This window comes from Tiliqua scincoides, chromosome 4 (genome assembly GCF_035046505.1).
Source record: "Tiliqua scincoides isolate rTilSci1 chromosome 4, rTilSci1.hap2, whole genome shotgun sequence".
Classification (NCBI taxonomy): Eukaryota; Metazoa; Chordata; class Lepidosauria; order Squamata; family Scincidae; genus Tiliqua; species Tiliqua scincoides.
In genome coordinates, this window is record NC_089824.1 from 198,913,100 (window position 1) to 198,934,989 (window position 21,890).

Below are 21,890 nucleotides of genomic sequence, written 5' to 3' on the forward strand. Positions count from 1 at the left end.
TAATACCCGTATGTGGACTTATGTATGCCTGCCAAAGATGTACTGAATAAAGCTGATTCTCGAAACTGAAAAGGTGCAGACCTATGTGAGTTGAGGCAGGCAAAGCAGGCCTTGACATTGGATGGAGCAATTACATGGCTGCTTTACACAGTGCTTAGAGTCAGATTTTTCAAAGCCGATTATATCATGCTTATTGCTGTCATATATGCATATTCCATTCTATTAAGCTACAAATCTTTTTAAATATTGATAAAGTTAGAGGTAATCCTCTACAGCAGTGGTTCTCAGACTGTGAGAACCATCGGTGGGTTACAACCTAAATTTTGGTGGTTTCGAAACTGACAGATTAGGCTATGTGCATCAAGGGTTAAACAACCTGCTTTTTTTTTGGGGGGGGGGTCATTGCTGCCCAATCACCATTATAGCCACAGAGGCTTGAGCAGCTGATAAAGTGAAACGTTTTTTTAGGCAGGTCCTGATGCTAAAAAGTTTGAGAACCACTGTTCTGGAGTCTAGAAAATGCTGTAGACTAAGGTCTAGGTGACATCAAGTTCTTAAATTTGCAGTCTTGAATTGATGCACTGTTGTTCATTCCTTTGTGTAACTAAGTATAGCTGGCTCATGGCAGAATTACCCAACTGCCTTGCCACATGTCCAAGGGCAGCATAGCTTGGCTCAAGCCATTATAGCTTCATGCCAGTTCTGTCATGAGAATCTCCTCCAAAAGCAGGGTGAAACTCTGTTGCACTAAGTGTAGTGGGGTTCCTTTTCCTCCACTGAGCCATTGTTTTTGACAATGTGCTCAGAGATGGGTGGATTTTTTTTGTTATTTTTCCGATTAGCCACTGAACATTGAAACTCCCGGCAGCCCCCCTTTTTGGGAAGCTGCAACTTCATGCTCTTCCAGAACCTACCATAAACTTCTGTTTGAGTTCTCTGCTTAGTTGATAGAAAGGAATAGGAGTGGAGGATTCAAGCCTTTAAATATTATTGGCCCCTTCAGATGCCTGCAACTTGCCCTAGTAGGTTTAGAAAGAAAACAACCCTCCGGTGGGTGGTGCACGTAAATCTGCCTGGAAGTTGCAGAGTGTGAGGAAAGCTGCCCAGCTGAGCCACTGTCAACAACAACATTGGCGCGAGCCGTTGCCTCAGCTCTCAGCAGGCATCTGGGCCACTTCCCACCTTTCTCCTTCTCTTGCCAGAAGGTCAGGCTTGTAAAAAGAGCAAAACTTTTGCGGCTTGAGGTGAGGAGGGAGTTGGCATGGGGGAGCTTCTGCTGTGCCATGTTGCCCTGAAGTGCTAATTCCAGTTAGAAATGTGACTTTTTTTCAGGAAAAAAAATCCTCCTAAAGTGCAAAAACTCCATTTCACGTATCGGCAACAGGAAGTCTTTACTGCAGCTGGACAAACATTTAGCAGTGGCCCTGGTGGCTGGAAAAAGATGCATCTATGGTTCAGTCTTCCAATTCATGTAGAAAGTTCATCTGGCAGGACCGCTTTGGTACAAAAAACATCCTTTTTGGATCCCCTGTACTGCTTAGGAAAAGCTGGATTACATGAGGGATGTATGACTCCTGGTTCCTCTTTTAATAATTGGTTGGTTAATTGAAAATATACTAAATGAACCACCTCCATTGCTGAGGGGAATGGGGACTCAGCATTGTTGAAGACAACGAACTGAACCTCTTTCATTAATCTAAGGATCAGTGATGTCACAAGGGTTTGTGTCAACCAGTGTGGGAGGCTAGCATGTCACCCCTATGATGGACCTCCTCCCATGCAGTGGACGAGGCAACGCCTTGGGCAGTGGGCATGGTTATCTACCATTGCCCCACTCCTGCTGGTTTTTTGGCTATAACTTTAGAGAGAATAGAGATATTTCAAAGTGGTTTATTTCATTGCATTCTTCATGAAATTACACATTGATTGATATATAACACGATGGTATTATTCAAAAATACCAAGATTCTAAAAATTTTGGCGAGTAGTGGTGTCACCCCCTCATGTGTGTCACCCAGTGTGGCCCTCACCCCCTGCACCCCTAGCAACACCACTGTTAAGGGTATACCCACATTACAGGCATAAAGTTGTATAACAATCATCCTCTCTGGAAGTTGCCTGGGAATTCTGGGAATTGTAGTTCTGTAAGCTGTGGTTAGCACCTCAGCAGGATATACCTCCCCCGTGCTCTTTGGGGAGAAAGCAATGGCAGTTAAATTGATAAAAAGTTGTTACAAGTTTCTTTGTCGGGTAGTAGATACAAATTAAAGAATGGATCTCCATTTAGGGATCACGACAAACATGATGCAATAAAAATGAAAAAGTGCTTTGACTATGGACACAGTGGTTTTTCTTTACTACTAAACTACTATAACCAGCCCAATATAGCTGGGGTTCCTATACAGGTGCTCAGAGGAAAGAGCATGATTTTCAGTTTTCCATCTAGTACAAAATGTGAGCAAACCTGTTTGTAAGGGGCATTCCTCATGTGCATCTATTTCTTAAACTGTTCCTCATTAATCTGACAATGTCCCCCATCCTCATCTAGCATTCCCCGCAATTGTTTCTGTGGACTGCAATATATTCCTACCAAACTAACAGGGAAACACTGAATCATCTTCTTCTGTTCCATCCTTCTAAGAACTGCTCTGTGGTCAGGAAACATGCCATATTTATGCAACATCTCTGTAATCCAGCCATTTTCAACCACTGTGCCGTGGCACACTGGTGTGCCATGAATGGACCCCAGGTGTGCTGTGGGAATTTGGGAGAGGGTCATTTATCAATAGGACCATTGGGGGATGTGAGCCCCCATTGACAGCATAGTGTGCCTTGTCAATTATCAAAAAACTGATGGTGTGCCTTGACCATTTTAGTGCCTTGCCAGTGTGCCGCTAGATGAAAAAGGTTGAAAATCACTGCTAACCAAAGGTGGTGCAGATCACGTGGAATATGCTGACAAGAGAGCAATGTTCCATGAATGCAGGAAAAACAATCATTTGATAGGCATCTTCCTGCAGTAGGTCTGCAATCCTATACACGCTTACCTGGGAGTAAGTCCCATTGAACTCAATAGGGCTTCCTTCTGAGTAGACATGCACAGGATTGTGCTTAATGGATACTTAATACTTACTTAGAACCTGTACGGAGCTAGATGATGAACAGAGCAATCCTGACCAAATTTCCAGTGCTGAGGTAAGGACAATGCAGCTCTGAGGAATTGGCACAAATATTCCCTTACCTTGAGGAGGCCTCTGTGACTGCCACCCAACGGCAGAATGCAGCACACGCCCCAATGGCACAGCTATGCCAGCACTGGAAAGTTGGTCTACATTAATTTAGGATTTGGGCCCAAATTGCTCACTGAGTAAGGAATATGAATATGCTAACTTGCTGGTTGGGCTGCTTCACCTTTATGGGAGACCTATGCAGTTGCGGACCTACCATAAGCTCCGAGAGGGCAAAAGCCCCAGGCGCAAGGCCCCAGGACCCTGCGAAAGCCTCTCTCACAGAGGTTTCCCCAATGTGTTCCTGGGTTGCGCGAGGCACCATGAGCCTCAGGTGAGTAGGGGGGCAGATTTCTGCATGGGGGGCAGTGGTAGCCTGCAGGGGGGCACCATTGCGGACCTTTGCCCCAGTCATGGGGCTGGGGAGGCCCGCTGGTGGACTTGTGCATACATTTTATGCAGGAATGTATATACTGTGGGGAGCCCTTCCCCCCTCCAATTCCAATTGTAGCTTTAGGATTTAAATGTATCTCTAAGATCCAAATAACACTAGAATATCAAAGGATGGTGATTGTAACTTGAGTGTCATTTCCATATTCACAAATTTCATTAAAGACACTTCTGTTAGCCTTAGGGGAAAGATGAAGGTATTCTATCATGGAAAATATCTAGTGCTGTGTTATTCAACTGGTGCCACAAATACCACTGGTGGTACTTCATAGGATGGTAGTACTTGGCCATCCTATTCTGCACAAGTGTGTTGGCAAGGCAGCTGGGTGCCACTGCTCTTCCCAGTCCGATCCCACAGAAAGTGGAGATGTCTGGGCCAGTAGCTTGCCAGTGGTAAGGCTTGGCTATGAATCAGCCTGCCCCTGCCCTTCAGAAAAGGACAGGTTGAAGGGCACCGAGTAGAGATCAGGATCACCAAGTAGCAAACTTTTCCCTTGCTGCACAATGACTGCAGTGAGCTTCCTATGACCGCACAGCACAGCACAGCACAGCACAGCACAGCTGTCCATGGAAGAAGTAGTGCTCTCAAACAAAGACTGAAAGCCCCTGATTAGAGTCCCTTCCAATGATATGGGTGCCACACTGAACAGATGGGGCGACCAGTCCAAAAAGCTTGCACAAAAAATGGTCATTAAAAGAGATGGTAGGAGAAGCGGAACAAATGACTTCCTTAAGTTCATTTAGGAAACCAGTAGTACAATCAAGGGCTTACTGACAATACAGGCAATGGTCATGCCTCTTCCCTACAGAACTCTGGGAACTGTAGGGATCTCCAATAGAAAAGTCTCAGGCTGCAACCTTATATACCTGCACCTGAGAGCAAGTCCCACTGAAGATATTGAAACTTACTTCTCAGTAGACACACATAAGATTGTGCTTCTTCACCAAAATACAGATATCCCCCACTTGCTGATGGTTTGTTTTTAAACGATCCATTCGTTCAACACATTTCAGTTATATCTGGAAGTCATTCATTCAATGTGTTCACTGTTCTTTCAACTTCTCTCTGCTGTTCTAAAGGCTAAATTTGCCCTCCCCATGTTGATTAGCATAAGACATGGTGATTCAAACTGTTTTGGTAGTGAGTGAAAGAGTGAGAGAGAGAGAGAGAGAGTTCACCAACTTTAGCTCTGGGTCTATTCCCATTCCCAAAGGCATTAATGAGAGTCCATTTGAGGAAATCTTTGTGTGACAGCTGGAATTTGCAAGATAAAAAAACAAGTTATTTGCTAGCTAAAAAAGCATTGGAAGCGACATTTGTAAACTTAAAAAAAAAGATTGGGTTCTGCTTTTCCATCATTTCTGCTTTTCACTACTGCTCTGGTTCTTAACCTGTCTAATGAGCAGTGGGCACTTGTACACTTCCCAGGATTCTTTGGGGAAAGTTCACAAAAGTGGTATAAAACAAATCTAGGTTCTGGTGCAGGTAGACTCCTTAATTTAAAGGATTATCCAGATAGTTAATATTTCAAGGTTTAGCAACAGTTTTGATCTTCACAGTCCAGATTAGAGCTGCAGTGGAACTTCCTCAGAACATACTCAATCTGATGGTGAACATCTATCAAATATCTGATATCCTATATTCAGCACTGACTTTTGACATTTAATGATATTTGAGATTTGACACTGCTTGATATTTGAGAGCTTTTGTTTCAAAGTTGACAGTGTTTATCCTTTGACAGCTGATTGGCTCTGGATACTTGCTTTCTAATAACTGCTTAACAGGATATAACATTAACCCACTGTGAGACTGTCAGCATTTGATAACTTTGTTCTGTAATCATTCTTGCCTTATACCTAGTACATAACATATAAACTGATATCTCAACATTATCTATTTTGCTATTTGCTATTTGATTTAACTGCTCTTTAATATATTTGCTATATATTTTTTATTTCATTTTAACCCACCTTTTGAACCTAAACTGATGTCTCACTAGAGGCATTAATATCAGTATCACTAATATCAATATTTTAAATTCTTAATTGATTCATCAATATGGTACAGTTAGTTTTTTGCAACACCTAGAATAGGCTCACTGTTATAAATGCTTGTCTACAGTTTTTCATCGACGTATAATATCTTTGCAGTACTAGGAAAACGAGCCTTCCTGATCATCAGCTAGAGTTCATTCACTACAACAAATTGTGTGATTTTGCAAAGGAAATGAGCACTGACAGAAAGAAGAAAAAGGTTTGCCTTGGGCTAGATGCTGGTAGCTCTAACAAAGAGCACTGCTTGCTCTTAAGCTCCCATTTTTTTGGGGGGGATTGCTCCATGGTGGTACCGATGCCAGTGGCGTCACAAGGGTTTGTGTCACCCAATGTGGGAGTCCAGTGTGTAATCTCTATGATGGACCTCCTCCTATGCAGTGGGTGGGGCAATGTCCTAGATGGTGGGCATGGTGATATACCATTGCCTTGCCTCTGTGGTTTTTTGGCTATAACTTTTGATAGAATAGAGATATTTCAGTGTGGCTTGTTTTATTGCATTCTGCATGAAATTACACATCAATTGATATGACATGATGGTATTATTAAAAAATATTAAGATTTTCACAATTTTGGCCAGTAGTGGTGTCACCCCCCATGCGCGTCACCCAGTGAGGACTGCACCCACTTACTGACGTCACTGACCCATGTCCCATCCTTTTACCGTTCCAAATATCTAGCTCACTAGAAAACTGTAATAATCATGTTTACTCAAAAGTAAGCCTAGGGTTTCTGCTTTAAAACACTTTGCATGTTTCTTTATACAGAAAACGGGGTAATAATAATTGACATTATTAATTAGTTGAACTCTGTAGAACAGTGTTAATCAAACTGTGCGGCGTGGCTCTTTAGGGAGGCGCCAGGAACTCAAAGGAGAGGCGCAGGATGTCCTCCCGCAGCGATACAATCACACCCCTGGGCAGAATACGAGCCCGTCTTCTGCCCGTAGTCTGCGCTTTTTTTAAAAGCAGAAGAAATGGGAGTTGCTCAGCTGCAAGAGTGGATGCTGCCGCTATGCACTCTTCTCCCTCCACTCCGAGACTGCTGCCTTCTGTGTTCGCTCTTCAACTCCAACCCTCATCTGGCAAGTACCGAGCATGCTCAGCTTGCAGTCTTTAACCCTCGCTGATACTTGTCTGGCTGGTTCCTAGTTCCCAGCCTGGGATCGCTTCTCATCAAAGTGAAATCTCTTTTTTCAACCCCCTCCCTCTTCCACTCCCCCCTTTTGATCTCCAAACCTTCCTGCTTTCCTCTCCCTCCCCAAATAAAACGCTTCCTATTTTACCAGTCATCAGGACTCTTAAAGTTGCTTCCATGCAGTTGGCAAAGGGGGGGGGGGAGAGAGAGAGAGAGCGAAGCACACACTTTACTTGGCCAGGAGCAGAAAAAGGGTACTGTTTTTAAAATGATTTATTAATCTTGTTGTTTGACTGAAGAGGAGAGGCTGTATTTTTAAAGTGATAAATCTTGCTATTTGAAGGGAGTACTTATCAGCCATTGATGAAGTGATTCCCAGCCCAATCCTATCCACACTTTCCTGGGAGTAAGCCCCATTGACTCTAATGGGACTTACTTCTGAGTAGACATGCATAGGCTTGAGCTGTGCATCTCCTAGTATAGGAGACAAATCAGCTTCCTAACCAAACCCTTATCAGCTCTGATATATTTTCATGGTCTATTTTTGTTTTCCCCACCAGCTACTGGAAAAATTTAATTTCATTAAATTAATAAAGGGTTCAATCCTATCCAAGGAGAATGGGAGAAATGACTAGTTGGATTGGGGTCCACAGGGGTGTATGTGTGTAATGTTGTTCAGACTGGTTGTTCACAAAGTTCATTTGATAAAGCAATTCTATTGGTATGCTTACAAAGTTTAAAAAAATGAGTCCTCCTGGACCAGACAAATCTACCTACTCCAGCATCCTGTCTCCAACAGTGATCAGCAGCCGATCATTTATAAAGCATATATATTGCTGTGTATTAATAATATATTTTTAAGATCTGCATGTAATTAATGATATGATTAATATAATTAATATTAATATAGTTAATATATATATTTAATATTTAATATAATATTATAATAAATATAATATTTATTATATTTAATAATATTAATATTTCTGGCCACTTCCTGTTTAATGATGTCACTTCCAGCCCTCAGGAACATGATGGGGAGTCACGGCCAACAGCCATGGGGGTCAAGGGAGCCACTGGCCAGAAAAGTTTGAGTACCACTGCTGTAGAACCTATTTTGAAGCAAACATGCCTAAGGTCAGTGTGGTACATTCATCTTATGAATGCTTCCTTCTGAGTAGATAGATTTAGAAACGCCTCCTGGGAAGATCGTTTATGTAGCTGCAATTTAGGTGAAGTAGAATCATCCACCCACATTATGTTGCACTGTCCCAGATGTCAAGCATTAAGAGAGCAATTTCTCTCTCCCTTGCTCCATGCTAAAACAGGGCATTCTGAAAGAGCTATAATTCAATTCCTTCTAGTAGGTGATGTAGAGCATACAACCCTCTCAGTCGCACAGTTCCTAAACTTGAGTAATTTGAATCGAGCCAAGCTTTCTGTAGCAAGTAATCACTGAGCACATTACATCTTTGGCAATATCTGCAGAGTAACTGATTGTTTTTTTTTTATTATTAATACATGTTTGTATGTAAAATGTATTGTACGTTTGTATCTGTGTGTACACATAGGTGTGCACATATACATATACTTGTGTATTACTTAGGTTTATATTCTCTCTACGGTTTCCGTACAGAGACTTCACCTACCTAATGTTTATGCCTAATAAAGGTTGACTTGACTTGACTTCTGAGTAGATACATTTAAGATCAGGTTGCTAGCAGTCTGAATGACACAAATTAGAATGATGCCTCTCACTAGGAGGAGCGTGCATTCAATATAATATGAGAAATATGGGACAAAATTCATCCAAATTAAATTTGTTAAATATGGGGAGGGGCATGAGAAAGTCATGTTTTAAATAGAGTAAGCACTTTTAAGGCCTACTGACCAACTGGAGAAAGCTAAGCACAAGTTTATAACTTCCATATTGAAATAAATTTAATTAGCATGCAAGTCTGTGTATGTTTACTTGGAATAAGCCTTGCTGTGTTCACTGGAGCTTAAATACATTTAGTTGAGCAGCAGTACGTCATCTAGATCACATACACTCTTCCCAAATGGAGAGAAGTCATCTTTCCATGAAAGATATGATACAAAATACTGTAAAATCAGCTGGTGCTACACAACATTGTGGCCCATCTCCAGGCCAGAAATGCCAGGGTGAAGCAGTGCACACCAATTCCTGCCAAAGAGATGTATAGTTTCTCTTCGAAATATTGAAAAGGGGCAATGTGCATGGGCAGGGAACCAAAATGAACCAATGAGAAATGATCCCATTACAACTACAAACAATAGCCTTCTGGCTAAGGCTGCCCAACAAATCTAAATCAATCACATCCCACCAGATGTTGATTGTTTCGTTGGATCTATTAGATATATATACGTTTCTATTTCAATGGATATTTCCTAAAAATGTGATCTTGCTTCTAATCTAGATGTGTAGGGTACTCAGCCCACCTTGGAATCTGCTAATCCACATGATTAACAGTGTCTGACATGAGCTATGAGGTTCACAGGGCCAGGTTGCTGTGCAGACCCTAGGGTATCTGTTTTGGCCCAGGTTACCTTCACTCTCCCAGCTGTGTAGTACAATGCTATATCAAGAGCATAAAGTTCCACCATTTGGGTAAACTCAATGATCACCATCTATCCAAAGTTAAATATTTTGAAGTCCCATTGATTTGATTTCAATATATGCTTAACTCTTCTGTTGAAACCAGCAGGCCTAACTGTTGGCAGTACAGGTGTGCACCACTTAACAACCTTCCGCTTAACAAAGGACCACATATGCAATGGCGGTCAAAGCACAACAAAGAGACTCTTAATGCAAAGAAAAGGCAATCTGTCTCCAGTAGCCTGTGCAGCCAGCAAGTGTCTGGCAGGAAGTATCTGTTTACACATCAAAGGCACTAGACTGGGCTGAATGTTTGTTTAGCAACATAATCGCATAATAACAGGGATTGGAGAATGTATCTCCGCCGTTAAGTGGCGCACACCTGTATTTGATAACTTCAACTTCATTTATAGAAGTATGCCTGTATTCCATTCCTGTGTCTTCAGATACAGGGTTGGAGCCAGGGTTGTCCTTCTACATAAAGAAGCTGTTTTACACCTTGTGCTATGTTTTACATCTTGTGAGGAAATCCAAACTCACAAGCAGAATCATAAGAATTGCCCTAGAATCTATCTATTATAAGACCAAGTGAACTCTTGTGCAGGTGGTTGTGGAATGGTGTTGACGGCTATTTTCCTTCTGCTCATGGTTCTTTGGATCCAATCTCTAGCATGCAAAGGATTTATGCTATATTTGGGTCAGCTTCCAAGAAATATGTGGTCATGCTGAGCTGCTTTTGGACTCTTGGCCAACATGAGTCTGTTGGAAGCAGACGATCATATTAAAACCCTCCCATTTTTAAGCATGTGATATATAAGAGTGTGCCTGTCATTTAAAAATATAACGTGGGAAAGCAGAGGTCCCATTGGGACCATGGGAAGCTGCTGCCTGGATTGCCCTAAATTAAACTTCACATACCATAAGCAGCAAGTGTCATCTGTCTGTCTGTGTTCAATGCCTTTCCATTACAAGGTTGCAAGGACATTCAACCAATTGATTTATAACTCTAAAGTTCATGGTGTGTACCAATACTTCTACAGTCTAAGTGAACAGAGGTTGTTCACACAGAGCCTAGAATTCTATTCGGATGGTCTTTAATTTATTTGTAGTATTTAGATGTTGCTCTGCCCTTCAAGTTGCTCTGCCCTTCTATGATATCAGAGCAGCCAAGCCAAAGACAGCCAGAAGGACTGTGTTACATCTGCCTGGGAAGGCCCTTTGTGTCATCACAGAAGATCAGCCAATGGTATGGAAAGTGGCAGGAGATGTAGAGAGACCAGATTTAATAGGAGAATGATAAAAACAGTTTTTACTACTTCATACTGCGTGGCGGCAACTGCTGTACTTCTTTCAAACAAGTCTAAAGATATTGGTGGTTCTCTGCAGTCCCTATCATAGCCCCTATCCCTATATATACTTACAGCACTTTCCCAGGACACTTGGGACCCCAGCTGCACTTGTGATACTCGGCTTTCACATAGCTCTCTGCTCCATCCTGAAGGGTACACGTCACATTCCTCTGCACCACATATGCGCAGTAGCTCCTGCATTGGAAGCAAAGCAAGATTTGGTGAAACATCTGGCATCCAGATATAGTTCCCAAATCCCTTCCAAAAACTCCAGGCCAGATTTTGTCTGCTGTTATCCAATATTTGCTATTGCGATCTCCCCTAGGGTGGATCAGCTAAGGGGTTCCCTTAGACCATTCATTCATTTGGAATAATTAACTAGCTGATTCCAGTGACCTGGAAAAGTCTCTGGGAAAGAGCACAGAATTTGGAGGGACCCGGTACCAAAGTGGATACTGCACTATTCTAGAAAAAGGATCATAATAAACAAGGTAAGAGTTGCCTGGGTAACCCAGCAGGGATCCATAGCCCAGGCACGGCAGTTCTTTTTGACAAATAGGCAAATAGCCCTGGTAACTTTAATGCTTTCTTTAATAAGCCAGAAGTGAAATAAGAATCATGCATGCTCTACAACAGAAACATGTGGATGAACCTGTCACATCTTCACCAGCATGTTACCTGGCAAGTGAAAAGAAGTGTGAGGGCCAAACTACGTGTTATGTGGACTTCTGTGTTATGTGGACTCTACATGTGTTTTTCTTCAAAAAGCAGTCATGGGGGTTGAGGCCACGGTGAAGTCCACACCATATGTCATTTGGCCTTGTGTCATTTTCACAACCACTTGTTGCTTCTCTGAATGTACAATGCTACCCTTTAGCTCTCTACTATCAGCACTAGGCAATGGACAGCCAAAGGAAGAGCAAGTCCTCCTGCTAGGATTGGGCCCAGAGCAGGATGGTTGAGCAGATTCATAGGTGGATTAGTCTAGAGAGGTCGAGTGAATTGCAGGCTAGCGACTGAGCTGAGAAGACCATTTAGAGCAGGGCTGGGATAAGGATGTAGAAAGGCAGCAGGCTAAAGAAGTAGATAGAGAAGCTGACAGACTGGGAGGGGCATAAGCAGGAGACCTAGAGCACAAAGAGGGAGACATCCAAGCAAGGTCAGAGGGTGACAGCCCAATCCTAGGCATGTCTACTCAGAAGTAAGTCTCACTAAGTTTAATGTGACTTACTCCCAGGAAAATGTGCATAGGATTGCAGTCTGACTGTTGCCCAGTGAAAAGGCTCAGGCTTGATCTGGTAGGATTTATAGCCAGGCCAGGTCAGGAAGAAGCAGTGGCTTCCATGAAGTGGGGCCATACCTGCAGAAACAATATGGCCCCTTCTTTTTCTCTTTTGTGATCTCACATGACACGTCACAAGGGTCACCAGTGTCCAGAACAGCACAATATTGCTCTGTAACTAACTGTATAAGAATTACTCTGTAGTTCGTTGCTCTCTGGGTTGCATATGTTGAGCTACTGAGGTTTGGAAGAATGCTGCCTTCACCTAACAGCAGGTGGGTTGGACTGAATTGCCTTTGAGATGTTATGATTCTATTGAAGTAACTGAATGCTGGATAGATGGTGTCCACCAGAAAGCCACTGTAGGGGAAGGCTATGGGTGTAATGTTAGCACAAATGGAGACTTAGATGGTATTACAGACAACAGCACTTGCATGAAAGGAGAAAAACATACGGATTGTGATAAAAGAAAATTCAGGATGTGGTGGTCAAGAGGTGGAAACACAGCAAAAAAGGATTAATGGATAAAGTAGGGTTGTAGCAAATGGTACTGTGGAGAAAGGAGGTAAGGATCAAGTCGAAAGATAGGGAAAGTACGTATGTCCCTGGGACATCACGGGTGGGAAGAGATGGTTGAGACTGGAGATGATGCTCTGAGATACAGAAAGTCCTCTCCATATGTGCCATATGTAGCTTAATCCTTGATAAACGACAGTTTAGGAAGAAGTTCCACATCTCCAAGTTGTGGAAAGGACAAACTTGCATGGACCTCACCAGGCCAGCTATGAAATTGTGCATGTGAAATTTAGAAAATGAAATATGATAATTTAAGGAAGGATTTTCTTTTGAAATTCATTGCATTGCCAGTTAGGAGTACTGGAACAATTACTGTAACAGTCTGCCAGTGGAATGCCATGTGGTTGCAATTTAATAATAATGAAACTCAGTTAAAAAAAAAAAAATCTGGAATACTGTACTGTGCATAGCAAAGCACACCAAAAATCCCTTGATGTAAAAAAGTGCTTAAAGCCTTAAACAAGTGGATTGGGGGAGAAAGATTGAGATATACTGGGAGAAGGTTGGCATTAATAGTAGAGAAATTTGTGTTTATTTAAAAAAAGGGTGTCATCCATTGTTGTGAAACTGGATGGTCCTTTGGTGTGATCCAATCATGAGTCCTTATGCTGTTTTCAAAAGGTGCGCATACTAAATGGAACACTTACCCAGAATTCAACCCGAAGCATAGATGCTGAGTGCTGTGGGTTTTGCAATGTTTACATGAGAACCAGTGGATTAAAATAAATATTTTTCGCTTCAAATCAGTGTCACCTCTAGCCATTTCAGATAAAATTGGTGCCAGCCTTTATAAGCTATAGCCAAAGAAACAGACAGGCTTCATATATGTGGGGCAGTTGTGGATTGAGTCATAGTGATCAAAGAAGATGTTTACAGTGGATGGCATAATGGGGATTGTCACACTGAGACTGAGTGGCACTGCTTGAATACAGAATAGAAACATGGGCTCAAAGATAGGGGGTGTCACTCATACCTTACATTCACCTGCTTTGCATGCCAAAGGTTCTGGGTTTAATCCCTGGCACAGCTAGCAAAGATACCTGTCTGAAATCCTGTGAACCACTGCTAGTCAATGTGAACAATACTATGCTAGACAAAGCAATGGTTTGATTCAGTGTAAGTCTGCTTGAATCATGTGTTCATAATCAAGTCTACCATGTGCAGTGGAATGAGGTAGGAGAGTTGAGGTGGGCTGTGCCACTTCAGACTCTAGAGAGGGATTCTACTTTTGAATGCTCCCCAATATAAAATGCTTTTTGAAAGCAGAAAACAAGCACCATAGGAAGTTCTAATGTGCAAACCCTTAATCTGAAGGCTGTTCAATCTGCTTCAGATTATTGATCAGAGATATTCTGTTCACCCAGCCCAGCCACTGCAATCTGTTACTGAGTACAATCAAGATCGAGAAAAATGAGACTCTCATACTGCACACACTGAATCTGGATTTTTCCTGTGGTGTAGTCCACCTGCTCTTGGATGAAATAGCAGCTAATTGTACTGGAAAGAGGACAGAGGAGGATTTGAACAAATGAACCTCAAATAGGCCTACTCAACAGGTGCCAAATGGCTTGAATTAGAGATACAATCTTGGTGAGAGCAGAGGTAGGACCAAAAAGAACATCTGTGTCTTCCCTGGAGCTGTCCGCTAAAAAGCTGAGTAAAAATGACAGGATGGCATATATAGGGACACTTGTGCGGACTCCTCCCCCGCCCCGAACTAGAGCACAAGCACATTGCTTGCCAAGTAGGATGAGCGCCTGTGTACATTTTGCTCTCTTTCATTCCAAGTTCAAACCTTCATATCTAGAGGCAGGAAAGACTCCAGGAAAGACTTCCTGCCTGAAACTCTGGAGAGCTGCTGCCAGGTAATGCAGATAATACTGGAATGGATGGACCACTCAATACAATATGATTGGCAGTTTGGCCTTGCTCGCTTTGTACCTTAAATGGATGCACAAACACCTTCATGTTCCCCGTGCCAGCTCCAGGTTACTGGGGGTGCTCAGGCAAAGCCCTGAGCTGGGGTTCCTGTAGCCTCCCTGCCCACCCCCGATAGTGCACTGGGTGCAGCTGATGGTGCATAGGGTGTAAAAAAACCCCCCAAAGGCTCAGAGATCAGCCCAGCCAGGTCTTTATGGGCATCGATCCTCAATTACTGCCCAACATGGTTGACCTCTGATACCATTCCTGCTTTGTGGCACTGCCTGCATATTGTACTTGTGTATCCATATCTGAGTATAAGGTAAGGTTCTTGGGCACAGCAGAAGACAGAGAAGACCCCCAGATGCCAACATCAGCCACATCTATAAAGGGGGCAAAGAGGACAAGCAGGGAACAAAAGTCCTAGTAGATCACACCTGGACTCCACTGAGCCCAGCATTTACAGAAGTGGCCATCCACAGGCTTCCACAGACCCCAGAAGCAGGGCACACAGCAACTGCCTTCCCTCATTATGTATTCCCCCACTTATATTAAGAGGCATACTGCCTCTGCCCAAGTTGGTGGTTGATAGACCTGTTGGCTGATCCTCTTGAAGTCATGAGGAGCTGGCCATCACTGATGCACGTGGCAAGAAAGGGAAGGGAAGAGAAAGCAGGACAGATAGCCCTGAGTGGTAGTGGCATAGCTAGCCACTCTGGCACTCGGGGCAAAGTTTTAAATGGCAATCCCATGATGTCACACCCAGAGTGATGTCACATCCTGCAGTTTAAGAATAAAAAACAGAGTGGCAGAAAGCCTCACTAGGAAAAAGGCACAGACCATTTAATGGGGGGAGTAGAATGAGGGAGGAGAAATAAAAATAAGTGGAGAACGGGGATAAAGTAGAAAAGTAGGGCGAAAGAGAGAGGTGGTTCAGAGACTTACGAGGGGAGATACACCAACGCAGGGCAGAGGAGAAGAGCAATCATCAACAATAGTGAAAGGAGCCGCTCAGACCGCAGTAGTGGGAACTTCCTAGTAAAGCAGGCTGTTGTTACTTTCTCTTTCTTCTCCCCCCCGCCTCATCCTTAAGAAGGAAGTCGTGCCAGAAAGAGGGCGTTTCCAGAGAGATAGCCCAGTCGCTGCCCACAGAAACAGGGAGGATGGCTCAAAGTCTCTCCTTCCTCCTCCTTCTGCCACCGCCAACTGCAAAAGAACCCTTGTTGCTCCCCACCTCCATTCGGCTGCCTCTATTCTCCCTGAGGTGCACAAGCTGTCTCCTTTCCTGCTGTTGCCTGTCCTGCCTCCGCCCATCCTGGCTCCTCCGAGCAGCCCCTGGCCCCCACAGAAGGGCTTCAGGTCAAACCGCCCAGTTAGCTGCAGCCATGCTGCCTGCTCGATAGCCAGAGCAGAAAGGATGGACCACCAGCCTCTGATGCTGGGGCTGGAAGTTGCACCCAAAAGCCCTGCGGCGTGGCCATTGCTTCTGCTTCTCACCGGCTGGAAGCCACAGCCAGCAAAGCAGCCACTGGGCCTGTTTCAAGTCAACTAGCAAGGCCACCTGCATATGCAGCCGGTGTCTCAGCTTCCCCATGGCCAGCTGGACTGGCCCACAGTGTGCCTTCTGGAGGTTCTACATGGCCACCACTGCTAGGAGGAGCCACCAAGCCTCCAGGCAGCCCTAATAAGGTTGGCACCCAGCTGAAGTCCTGAGAGAAATTTTTAAAAAACATAGTATGCAATGGGGGGGGGGCGTGCTGTAATTAAGCACGACCAGGTGGGTGCCTCCTGGCAGTGTGGAGTCCAGGGAAATTGCCCCCTGCACCCCCCCTTAGCAACTCCACTGCTGTGTGGGATTCATTTCCAGTTCAGTATGTAGAAGGCCCCCATAAGAGACTGAAAATTCAGGAGTATAATTGTCCTGACCCTGCTGAATTTGATGCCATTTCCACTTTGTCAGAGTGCTCTGGTAGATGGGCACAAACTGGGCTAGATGAAAAAGCATGAGACATAAGAAAGAGCTCAGGCCAATACAGTAGCCCAACTAAGCCAGTACTACACTGCTCTCCAGCAGAGGGTGTTTCCAGTCTTGCTGCTGGAGATCATTTCAGTAAAGACTAATGCCAGAGACTGAATTTCTGTTTTCACACACGCAAACCCACAACAGCCCACAGCTGGCAGAAAATGGATGTGAAACCACGCACCAGAGATAAATTGGGTATCTTGGGATCAAACCATCTGCCAGAGGGGGTGAACGGAAACAAGGTCTGTAGCCCAGAGAACTTTCTTGTACATCACATGCTTTGCATGCACAAGGATTAATGCTCAATCACTGTTACCTTCATCCACAAGAATTCCAGAAAGCAGAAAGACCTTCCCCACTTATACGCATTTTTAGGAAGCATCTGCACAAGAGATTGGTATTTTTTGCTTCTTTGTTTTTGCTTCCAATTCAGCATGCCAGAGCCAAACTGAAACTATAGAAGTTCTCAAAAAAACAAAAACAAAACTGTGACGGATTGTGGGAGAAACCTGCTCTTGCATGAGACTTCATAAATCTGGATCCACTATGATATCCTACCTGCTAAGCAGATATGTGAAAGAGCAGCACAAGCCTAGGCCATATAAACCAGACTTACACTGAGCTAAGCTACCGGGCCATCTCGTAGTATTGCCTGCACTGACTGTCAGACAGAAGTCTTTCTCAGTCCTACCTGGAGGTGCCAGGGAATGAGCATGAGACCGTCTGCATGCAAGGTTCTACCACTGAGCCAAGGACCATCAGATCAGGGTGCGTATAGCTTGTAGGAATGGTTATGGGTGATCGCTGATCCCACACTCTCCTTAGACACACCCTCCTGAGATTTAATCAAGTTTTACCTATCTTGTAGCTGAAAGGCTACAAGCACTTTTCAGTACTTGTATTGAAAGTGGGCATTGGGTACTGAAAGTGGAGGGGGGGATGTGGGCATTTTCAAAATAGGGGCAGGGGAGCAGCATATGTGAAAACACACACGCATCTGTGCATGCACACCACAGTGGCATGGGAGCATCAAAACAGGGCTGATGCTGACAGCTGAGGCAAAACATTAAAACACCCTTCTCTGCACACTGTGGTCCTGATTTCGTTCGTGTCCCCCCCCCCCACTTCTGCTTAGCAGGGAAAGATATGAAGCTACTGTATAACCAAGCTACATGTTGCATTCTTTACTACTCTTGATGTGCTTAAAATAATATGGAGATTGTCCATCATCCAAGTCCCTGACCCATCTGAAACCTATGCTATGGGATTTAGCAACACTTCTGCCTAAAAGATGAGCTCTGCTAGTTCAGTTTAGCCATGTCTTCTACTTCATTAAGGTAAATCAAATTTTATCCACCTTGGGGGCTTTCATTCTATCTCACATGACCCTGTCTTTGAGTCTGCAAATGCTACCACCTACTGACTCCCTGTGGATATTGCTGCAGTTGATGATGTTTCTGCTCCAGCCCTAGACTAAGGGGGAGCATCAGATAAGGTGAAAAACACATGAAGCTGCAGAGTATGACCACAGGTCCATCTAGCTCAGAGATTTTCAACCTTTTTTTTATCTTACGGCACACTGGCAAGGCACTAAAATGCCCACCATCAGCTTTTTGACAATTGACAAGGCACACTGTGCTGTCAATGGGGGCTCACATCCCCCAATGGTTCTATTGATAAATGACACTCTCCCAAATTCCCACAGCATACCTGGGGACCATTCGTGGCACACCAGTGTGCCACAGCACGGTGGTTGAAAATGGCTGATCTAACCCAACAGTGTCTGATCTGACTACAAGCAACTCTTCAGGGCCTTGGATAGAGGCTCCCGCCCCTGTTCTGCTTTTTGAAATTGTTTAGCTAGAGATGGTGGGGATGCCTAGGAAATGACCTGAGACTTCTGCAAGCAAAGTATATCTCGCCAAAGAAAAACTGCCCAGGTGTGTTGGAGACCAAGTGAAGCCAGATGGTTCAGGAAGGGATGGAAGGTGGAGTTGTCTGAGCACGTGGCACTGTGATTTTCAAACTCTCCTACACATGAAAGCTGCAATCCCAGACATAAGTAAGTGCTTTTAAACCCAGGAAAACCAACAGCCCCTCCTCACAGTCTCATTTCTACTGCATGTTACGAAGGCTGGAGAGAAAGTGTGCTCTCAGTGACTATTGTGGTCTATGCACAGATTTAAAGGCAGAAAACTTAGGTGTACATCCCAACTCTTCAGGAGAACATAAGAGCCCTGATGGGTCAGACTGAAGGCCTGGGTCATAAATGCCAGAGTCAGGGACTAGAGGAGGCTGAAAAGGGAACTGCTTCTCCTTCACCCAAACCTGGATGAGGACAGCCCTGCCCCAGGAACATTTGAGACCCCTAACTCTAGAGGCATTTCTGAGTGGGTGGGTTATCTCCCCAAGCTTCATGCAAACAATGGGCTGATCCTACTGGGGTAGGTGCCAAAGGGGCTCCCTTTGGGGTCATCACATTGTTATGGGGCCAACGAAATCTTTCTGGGAAGCCCACAAGTAGAATAGAGCATTAAGGCAACGTCCCTCCCTTTTGTTGCTCTATAATCCATTGGTAGACCTAGCTTCCTCCATGAATTTGTCCCATCCCGTTTTAAAGGCCCCTAAGCCAGTAACCGTCACCACAACTAGTGGCAGTGAATTCCATAAGCTCATTCTGCACTGTGTGAAGGAGTACTTTCTTTTGTCTGTCCTGAGACCATCAGTTTCATGGGTGACTCTGAAGTCCAGTATTATGAGAGAGGGAGAACAATTTCTCTCTATCTACTTGCTCCACACCAGGTTATTGTGGGCCTAGCGCCAGCTGCAGTTATTATCTCTCCATCTCAGTTCCTGGGGTGCCATTAAAGAAGGGTTGAGGAGCTGCCCCCTGGCTGCAAACTTCATGTGATTATTCCTCAGCTGCACCTGAGTTTCTGGCCGACTCATTCCACACACTGAGTGATTCCTGTTATAAGCAATTAAACAGGCCAATGTACTAGACATGTAGGTCAAAACACACACATTTCTTTGCTTTTTAAATTATTTTTTTTCCTATTTGGCTTTTTTGAAAATAAATGTGGGTGAGCTTGTCCTGGGCTGCTCCAGTTCTCAGCTGCACAAAAAGTAACTATAGCATATGCTCCTAAAATAAACTGCTGTATGCAATTTAATCATGAATAGATCCCACAAGCAGGCCTGCAGTCTTGCTGGACATCTCCCTCTCCCCTTCCATGCAAACTCTTGTCTTCTTCACCCTCCTGCTGAAACCTGAACCGTGGCTCTCAGTTCTCCATTTGTACATGGGAAGAACAGTGATCCACCTCTCATGAGCTGCAGTGAGAATGAACATCATGAAGACGGTAAGCACTTTGCAAGCGAAAAGTTTCAAATAAACGACTGATGCTATCAAGTTGAACGGTCCTCATTGTCCATTGAAGAGCTGGTGCGCTGTGCAACTTGAAACAGTTATAGGAGGAGCCCGAGAGGCTTCATTCCTGAATCATCTCTCCCAAAAGGCTTTAACATTTTGGTTCATTTGCAGGCACACTCAGGAGAAATGACAAACAGGAAAAAAGGGACATGATGGACCATCCCCTTGGAGATCACCTCTAGATCTACACAGAACAGAAGTAAAGTGGGGGTAGTTGCTTCCCTTGACATGATCACCTGAATCACCCCCTACTGGACTGAGTAAGAGCAGGTGACCCTGGCAGAAAGCCTGATCCTGCCCCTCCAACACTGGTCCATCACACAAGCTGCTCATCTGACTTCTCCTGCCTCCACCCAGAGACAAATTCTCACCAAGGAATTCTTAAGAGTGAAAAGTTCCTAGCCAGTGGAAAAGGTGGGGGGGGGGGTAGCTCCTGCTGGAGAGATTTCTCCACCTGTGGCTTCCAATTTTATAGCAATGTTTCAACAGCGTGCAGATGGAAAAATGTTTCCTTTCTGTCCAGGTCATGCAAGGAGGGGAGGACCTCTCCCATTATCCTGTCCCCTTCCTTCCCTCCTTCCCCATCTTGATTTGCAAAACTTGCTCCAGCCCCCCAACTAAACAGCCCCAGAGGCAACTGAAAATGAAATGAAGGCTTCTCCGCAAGGCAAGCCTCTCTTTCTACACTCCACCCCCCTTTCCTTGAGCATTCCGGAATGTTAAAAACTCATCCATATGAATTCTGCAGATCTGTTTTCGTGGAAGGAAGGAGGAGAGGGGGAGAAAGGAAAGGCGAGCGGGAACACACCGGACCACAAAGCATTTGATCTCTACTACTTCAAACCCGGCTTCCTTTTCATGTGCAAAATGCCCTCTCCAAACTGCGTCGCTATCCCCACATCCTCATCAGTTTGAAACAGAACCCTGGCACCAAACTTGCTGATTGCTGGGTGAAACTGACCAGCCCCAAAGTGACGTGCAAAGATGAAATTGACTAGCCCCAAACTGCTACGCAAAGGTGAAATTGACTAGCCCCAAATTTATGCAAAAAGATGACATTGACCAGCCCCAAACGGATATGTAAAGATGAAATTGACCAGCCCCAAACTGGTGCACAAAGATGGAATTGATCAGCCCCAAACCGGTGCAACAAAGATGAAATTCACTAGCCCCAAACTGATGAGAAAGGATGAAATGGACTTTCCCCAAACTGAGGCGCAAAGATGAAATTGACTAGGCATGCCACGTTCTCGGTACCAGGGACGTTCTCGGTCTCATCACTTCTGTTGGGGTCTTCCCCCCACCACCCTTTTTAAAAAAAGATAATAGAAGGAGGGTTGTTGAGAAGAAGGAGCAAAGAATCAGAGCGCTTACTTGTGCTTCCCCATGGGTTTCCCCGGAGTGAGCTGGGGGCTAGATCCTGAGGTATAGAGGTTGTATCTGTTGCCGTAAGGGATGGGCACAGGGTGGCGGTAATAGGTCCCTTTGGCATCGCTAAGGCAAACCAGCGTTCCGACGCAGAGCAGAGAGAACGATGCGCACGAGAAGGCTTTCCCGGAGGCTCTCCTTGCGCTGTTCATGTTCTCCAGGGGAAGCGAGAGATGCTGCAGGATTCGGTCCCTCTCTGGTCACCAAGGGTCTGCCGAGGGCGTTTCTGGAGCCAGCTTGGTCTCTGCCTTCCAAACAGAGCGGAGAAAGGAAAAAGACGCCTTTGCAGCCAGGGTGGGTCGCGATCGGTCCCTTTAAGAAGCGCTCCCCAAACTCTCAAGCGGGGAAACCGAGCCGGATGAAGGGGAGGCATCCAAGGCAGATACCTCTGCCCAG

The 21,890-nt window shown here is 44.6% G+C and overlaps 1 protein-coding gene across 1 annotated transcript in view; it reads right to left on the reverse strand.

Moving 5' to 3' along the window:
- Window positions 1–21,646, reverse strand: part of EMILIN3 (elastin microfibril interfacer 3) — a 33,312-nt gene extending 11,666 nt beyond the window's left edge. The window contains exons 1-2 of the mRNA XM_066624694.1: window positions 21,441–21,646; window positions 10,905–11,027 (exon numbers count right to left, since the gene is read on the reverse strand). Coding sequence (XP_066480791.1) covers window positions 10,905–11,027; window positions 21,441–21,646 — 329 coding nt within the window. The remainder of the gene's footprint in view (window positions 1–10,904; window positions 11,028–21,440) is intronic.
- Window positions 21,647–21,890: the final 244 nt, after the last annotated feature.